At 57.7% G+C, this 7,435-nt stretch overlaps 1 protein-coding gene across 3 annotated transcripts in view; it reads right to left on the bottom strand.

Annotated features, from left to right (window-relative positions):
- Positions 1–7,435, bottom strand: part of BCOR (BCL6 corepressor) — a 43,129-nt gene that overhangs the window by 24,732 nt on the left and 10,962 nt on the right. For all 3 annotated transcript variants that reach the window (XM_044911746.1, XM_044911747.1, XM_044911748.1), the window contains exon 2: positions 65–190. In XM_044911746.1, coding sequence (XP_044767681.1) covers positions 65–150 — 86 coding nt within the window. In that variant the 5' untranslated portion in view covers positions 151–190. The remainder of the gene's footprint in view (positions 1–64; positions 191–7,435) is intronic.

Raw genomic sequence — 7,435 nt, 5'->3', positions numbered from 1 at the left:
GGGGGAGCGGGGGGTCAGCACCCACCCTTCGCTCCCCAGGCCTCAGCCAGACAGGCACATTCACCTGTCTTCGTTGATCCCACACATGCGGACCCTCTCGCTGTTCATCCAGCTGTGAACGTTCCCATACAGGGGGGTTGCTGAAAGCATGTCGTCTTCTTGGATGGCAGCTTTTCTTCAAGCGTCTAGTCTGTTTAAAAAAAAAAAAAAAAAAAAAAATCCCAGGAGGTTGAATAAAGAAGAGCCAAACAGGGAATCAGAGAGGCCCTCTTTCTAGGCAATGCATACAGAATGCAGAGTCCGGAAGGCAGGTTGTGCTCCATGTCCAGGAGTGAGGGAACACACCTGACCCGAAGTGTACAGGGGTGGCCCGCAACTTCCCAGCGGGCGGGGAGGTGGGGGGGGTCAAAGGGCCACATGCCACACCATGCACCATCCGAAGTAACCGCACACATCACCACCACCCCCGGCCACCCCTGCCTGCCCTCTCCTTTCTCAGCCTTTGGGGAACACACTTGGCAGCGTACGGTGCTGCAATCTTGGGGAGCCACGCGCTGATTCTTCTGGGGTCTAAGAGGACCAGGGCTGGTGGAAGGCACAAGAATCCGGTGTGGCAACCCAAACTACCAGGTGTCCCCGGGGCTGTGGTGTGGGCTTCTTAACAGATGGAGGGTTACAAAGAGTCGGTGGGCTGGTGAGCCACCCCACCCAGCCCGCGATCAGATGAGGCACCGAACCCCGGGTGGTTTGGCCTGGGAGCTGCAGAGGGAGGCGGTTGAGTAATTCCATGACGCCTGCTCGCTGGGGACAAGAAATCATTAGTGAGTGCAGAAGTCTCAGCAGCCCAGGCTGCTGGGCTCCGAGCCACTGGCACGCTGGGAGCGGGCAAAAGCCACCCATTCTCCACCTACGGGGAGGGGGAGGCTGCCGGGGACAGAGGAGGGGAGAGCACCTCTCCCCGCCCTTCCTTACCTTCTCTGCCCACCACCCCCACCCACATCACATTCTAGTTTGCTGCATGAGTGAAGGGTCAGGACAAGCTGCATTTTATTAACAGGATTATCACGGCGCGTGATTTATCCTCGTGCAGGATTTTAATTGCTCTTTGGAGGTTGAGCCGTTTCTTTTGACTGCGCTTCAGCCCATATCCTGCTGTTAAATGCTGGGTTAATAAGTAGGGGAGCCTTTAATGCCTGGGACCGATGGCCCTGGGCAATTCCCCGCGCACAAACACGTTGTCATTTCCCTGGGCCGGGCAGGGCTGGGCTCTCTTTACACGGGACGCAAGGCAGAGTGTGAAATCAGTGGTGTGCAGATCGTCGGGGGAACTTTTCTTTCTCCTCCCTCACACACCCACCCACACAGTTTCCGAAAGCCCAAATGTTCCCTAAGTCGACACATTTCCTTTGTTAGCAGGGAAAAATATGCAAATGCTTGCTTTTACACTTGAGCACAAGGAGCAGACTGCCAGGTCGGTGGGGCTGGAGGCACCAGGTCCGGGGACTCTTTCTGGGAGTAACTGAGGGTGGGGGTGGGGGAGCACCTGAATCCCAAAGCCAGGCTGGTCTATCCTTCTGCAGTTCTTTGTCCTAACTAGGCCTTTTGTCCACCAGTATCCCCGTCGGCCCCTATACATAGAACACCGTCTGTTAATCAAGAGCCACACACACAGACACGCGGCGCGGAGTTAGAGCCCAACAATGAAGCTGCTGGAGGAGGAGGAGGAGGAGGAGGAGGAGGCAGAAATCTGCAGTTGCAGCAGGCCTGGTGCGATTCCGAGGGAGCGCCTTCTCCAGGAAGCGCCTCCTCCTCTTTCCAATGGGCTAGCCGTGGTGCCCCGCAAAGACCAATTGGGGTCTTGAAGAAGGTTCCGTGGGGGCTCACGGGCTTCTCTTCTTCCAAACCTACGAATTGAGTTGGGCGGGGGGAGGCCACCACTAGCAAGGGACAACCACAAGGCACATTCAAGGGACTGTCCCTTCCCTAACCCCTGCCGCCCCTTCTAACAAAGGGAAGACATTCTGGGTGGCCTGACGTGGAAGGTGGGGCAACATTCATTGGTGCAGGCGACCTGGTCATCAGCTTCGGCCGTGGGACTGGGGACCCACCGCACCAGGCCATTCCCGCGCTGCGCGCCATGAGGAAATGCAGAAATCACACCGGGAGCAGAAACGGTCACTCAATCAAACCCCTAAGAAAAGGATGAGGGAAGGAAAAAGTGTGTGTGTGTGCCTCTGAGACCTCAAGCTTCTGCCGTCCCCAAAGTGGCCTCCCCTTCAACAAGCTGCCACCTCCCCACCTCCTTTAGTAGCGGCCTTGTGACAAGGACCTGTGAGCACCTAAGAAACAGGAAGGGTGCGGCCTCCATCATCCTACTTTGCAAAAAGGGCTTTTCTTGAGAAGGGGCAGCCTGGACTTGGGGGAAAGGGGAATGTGATGTAGGGGTATCTGGGAGCACTGGGTGCTTTCAAAGCTCTCCCCACCCCCCCCCCACCTCTCCAGGGCCCTTCCTGTGGACTTTTCAACATTAACGCCACACACTTAGATGACACCCAGCATCAGAATGAAGTGGCTTGGCATGCGCGGGGGTCAGATGGAGTGTTGGGGAGGGGGCAGAGGGAGGAGGCTGTACACGAAGAAACAAGGGAGGAGGTACATTGTTGGATCCTGCTGACTACACACACACACACACACACACACACACGCACACACACACACACACAATCTTTAGCTGCCCCATGAACTTTTTGTGAACTGTTTAAAAGTGGAGGTCTGTTGAACAAACAGCGGCGCCACCGCCAGCCATAATTTCATTGCAACAAGCTAAAGACTTTTAACTCTTCAGGTTCCTGGCCAAAGATGGGAGCTGAGCGGGAAGGGCCAGTGAGCCATGGCCCTGCCTGGCAGGAGGCCCTTCTCCAGGGTGACGGCCTGCTCGGGAGGAGGCCGGATGCCCGGGAGGAACCCCCAGCAGGAACATCCTGGGCGGCAGCAGAGGCACTCTGCCAGGAGGCCCCGAGGACCTGCCCCCCCGCGCCGCCCCCCCTCAGGGATGTGGAGCTAAGGGGACACTGGGGTGAGAAACACAAAGAGACTGAGAGGCGGAGATACAGAGATGCTCATCCCACTCTACTTCTAAAAGGGGCTGTTGAAATAGTTGGGGTCCTTTTTTTTTTTTTTTAACTCTAAGAGAAAGTGCTTCAAAACTGACTTCGCTGACCCTGGGGCCGCGGTGGAGAGGACAAATAATGTGATTTAGATGACAAACAGAACAGGCACTTTGCCGCTACGAGAGGCTTGTTTGCCCTTATTTTCCGCGTGCACCAACCTCCCCTCCCCGCCCCGCTCTTCCACATGCAGGCTAGAAGTGCCAAGATGTGTGAAGTCACTCAAGAAAAGCACTTTACAAGCACCAACCTGTTTCCATGTGAGCTGCTAAGCTACATCCTGGCTACGGGGTTTTAACCCTTTTTCCAGTAGTGGAGAGAAGGGGGCCAACCAAGGAGGCAGGACAGGGATGGAGGGAAGGGGAAGGTGGCTGAGAGAAGAGGTCAGACGGGGAGACTGAGGAGTGTCTGGTCTCTAAAGAACAGACCAGGAATTGGAGCGGTTGCCCTCTGGAACACCCAGTTCTGGGGAGAGACCTGGCTTACAAAATGCACCCACCCCCGGCCCCCAGAGTAGACTCTGGCTCTCGGACTGGCAGTAACTGAAAGCATAAGAGAGCTTGGGTCTCCCTCAACGGACGTGGGCAGTTATCTGCTCTGGAAGCCAAGGGTTATGCTTAGAGTACTAGGCTTGGCTTGGACACCGGCGAAAGGGCCTGACTGGCAGATAGAGGTCAGAGGGACCAAAATTAGGAGCTGTCATCCTTGAGAAGAGGCACTGCCAAGCCTCTGACAGGACAGGAGGGGCACACAGGCCCCTGAGCAGCACCCGCCACCACCATTCCACGAGGACACCATTGTGCACTGAGGCAAAGGAGAGAGCTGTCTGGTTTTTCTTTTAAAGGCGATCTACCCTGGCCGACAACAAATAGCAGGTTGAAAAGGGAAGCGGCAGTGACTGAGAGGCTGGGATGAGCCAGGGGAGGGGAGGCAGCACCAGACCACGCTTGGCACCCCTCCTTTCTCTCCACTGGGCTCCTCCTGGCACCAGGCCACTTTTACTGCCTCTGCCCTTGAGGTGGTGCTCAGTTCAAGTCTGCACATCACACTTGTCAAGTTCACCGACAAAATGGAAAGCACCACCATCGAACCATCCCAACTCCCACACGCCACGCAAGCACGAATGGTGCCCCTTCCTAGGGTCTCTCTGACCTGGCGCCCCTTGCGCCCCCATCAGGCGGTTATCCAGTCCGCAGCCAAGAAGGCCTGGGCAGGTGTGGGGGCGGGGGGAGCTTCTGGCTCAGAAGGCTGAGCTGCCATCGGGGAGACCAGACAGTCTGCGCGCAGGGCGTGCTGGGGAAGGGGCCTCCCTCACTGCAGAGCTGGCGTGAACATGGTCACCACCACAGCCTCCCAGCTCCCACCCTCATCCACAGCGTGTCTCCGGGCAGGTGGCCGAACCTCGTCAACCTTGGTCCCCTCATCTGTAAATACTTGGCACCGCGTTTTCCAGAGGATTAAACTGCACTACGGACTTTAGTTTTGCTAGTACCCGCCACGCTGAACCCCATTAAACAGCATCTGACTCCACCAAGCATGTTGTGTGACAACCCCAGGTCGCCGCATAGCTTTTGTGTGGCAGTGGGAAGGCTGAGGCAGGGACACAGAGGGGGACAGGCCAGGGAGGAGTGACCTTCAGCAGAGCTGCGTGGATTTCATCAAAGCCCAAAGCGAAGCCGGCAGGAGCCCTTCCCGGGGCTGCCCCAAGAGCAGACTGAGTCGCACAGCAGCACTTCTCTCCCGGTGTCAAGGAAGGGAGGGGTGAAGAAGTTCCTATTTTAGGATGGGGGGGAAGGGGAGCTGCGTGGGGGTAGAAGATGCCAGGAAAACGCTCTCCCGGATGTGCACGGTTGGGGGAGGGCCCTCCTGGGCTGCTTCCCCCGGGGTGTGTAGCTGCAGGGCACAGGGCGAAGTGGACCCCAAGACTGCCCCCCAACGGGACAGGGCCATAGGCTTCCAGGGGTGTGGCTGAGGTTGGTGGCTGGCTTGGTCTACCAGCCCTCCAAGGGTGTTGGGGGGGGGCGGTTGGGGAAGAGTGATCCAGCCTGCCCAGCCGCTGTCTCTTGGCACACTCCAGCTGTCTCTTGGCACACTCCAAGCCGGGGCCATTGCCTCCGGGGGCGTCCCCACCCACACCCCAAGTTTTGCATTAGTAACAGACTGAGCTGCGGGGCAGGAGGGGAGAGGGAGCGAGGAGGATGGGAAACTCGCGGGGCCCTGACCTTTCGAGCAACCAGAACCTTCCCTGCCTCCTCCCAGGGCACCTGGGTCAGAGCAGAGAGCCACTCGGGTCGGTCGGGGGGTGAACTTGGCCCTAGGCGGCCGCGGTGAGGGCGAGCGGAGGAAGGGCGCCCCCTCCCCCGCCTCAGCCCCGAGCGCGATCGGTCGGCAACAAAGGGATTTTCTCTCCCACCACACACACCCGTGCCGCTCCGGGCTCGCCCGCCCCTCCTCGCGGCTCCCCCACACCGAGGTCCCCCGCGGGGCCGCGCCACGGCACACGCCCACACCCTCGCGACGCGCCCCCGCCCGGCCTTCCAGGAACTCGGGCTCTCTCCGGGAGGCGGCCCGACCTCCCTCCCTCCGCAATCCCTAGTCTCCCGACCCCAGTTAACCCCTCGGGCCCTGTGGCCCGCGCGCTCCTCTGGGGTTCCCCCTTCCCGAGCCCCCGCCGCTGAATCTGACAAAAAGGAACTTTGGGTGCCCGCACGCAGACCCCTCCTGGCCACCACCGTGGGCTCCCCCCGGGTAGGGGGGGGTTTTTTTCCCCCAGGGGGCCCCCCCCCCCCCCCCCCGCCCCGCAGCAAGCCAAGTGCAGCCAACTGTAAAGTGGGGAGGGATTCAGGGAGGGGAGGCCCCTGCAAGGATCCACGGGGAGAGTGGCTGCCAAACCGGGGTCGTCTGTTGGACCAACATGGGACACTTCCCCTTCTCCCCTGACACCAATGCAAGCCACCGCCTCAGGTTTTTGTTCCTTTCACTTTCTTTCACGGTGGTGCCACACACCACCACGTGGGCGAGAGAGGGCCCATTTGGAGGCTGGTGTCCCTCAACAGGAGGCAGCCCAGGACAGGAAAACCTAGATGGAATGCAACTAATCACCCTTACTCCCCCCCCCGCCCCCCAAAAAACCCACACCCCCTTGAGGCTAATCCGGACAGAGCGGGGTTGCCACTTGGGAGTCTGCACAGCCTGGGGGCAAATCCAGAATAAACCATCCATATCAAAACTGCAGAGGGGGTGTCCATGCACTGCTATCTCCACCAGGATTTTGTAGGAATAAAACGCACTTCATGCCCCCCACCTCCCACCCCCGCAACGGAACAAGCTATACCGTAAGCCTATTAACATCGGCTATCGGGTGTACACGGGAGGCACAAAGGAACTTTTTACGCATAAAAGATGCATAACACACGGGGTCCTGTGATCTGCACCCAGGTTCCTTGGCTGGGTGTGTGTGCTGTCTGGGAGTTCTGGGAGGGCTGGGGGTGAGGGTCAGAGGAGGAGAGGGGCTCCCACTTTCTTGACGAGGAACAAAAGAAACCCTGTGTCTGCTACTCAATCTTGGAACTCGGAACACCCCAAACAAAGCTGCGGAACAACTACGGTATAGATGGGGGCCCATGAATTTTTGTAGCTGTTCAGAGCTTAATTACTCCTCCTTGATCCGTGGGACTAGACACGACACCGCCAAGGTTAAAATGCCCCGAACAGCGCCGAGCAGATGTGAGCGAGCTGGCAGACGCGCAAATGAGGCCTGCCTCGAAGCACGATAACAAGTGACTAATACATTGCATATCGTTGAAAGAAAATTATTTTTCTCTAATTTGCATTTGCTTGGGGAAAAAAAAAAAAAAAGCCAACCAGAGTCCCTCTTACAAGCCCGAGTCTAATCCTGGAAATACAGCCCGGCTGCTTTAAGAGAGCTGGAAGGAGGAGAAAGACTGCCAGTGTTTTGGCGTTGCAGGCTTGTTTATCTTTCCGCCTTTCCTCCAAGGCGAAACTCGTTTTGCAAGCAACATTCCTACAGAAAATGGCACACGTCATAAAAAGAGACCAATTTATAGAACTGGCACCGAAGTTCATGTATCACTCCAGAAGCATCTCCCAGCTCCCCACTGGGGAACCCAACTGGATATAGAAGTCCACGTTAAAACTCCGAGAGGGTAGACCTGGGAGGCTGGGGGCAATGAACTCAATTTGCAGATATCCTGGAGGCTGTACACCCAGGGACCAAAGTCACAGAGAAGGACAAGATACAGAATTAA

This window comes from Neomonachus schauinslandi, chromosome X (assembly GCF_002201575.2).
Source record: "Neomonachus schauinslandi chromosome X, ASM220157v2, whole genome shotgun sequence".
Classification (NCBI taxonomy): domain Eukaryota; kingdom Metazoa; phylum Chordata; class Mammalia; order Carnivora; family Phocidae; genus Neomonachus; species Neomonachus schauinslandi.
The sequence above is the reverse complement of the archived record's forward strand: the minus strand, read 5'-3'. Positions and strand labels throughout refer to the sequence as shown.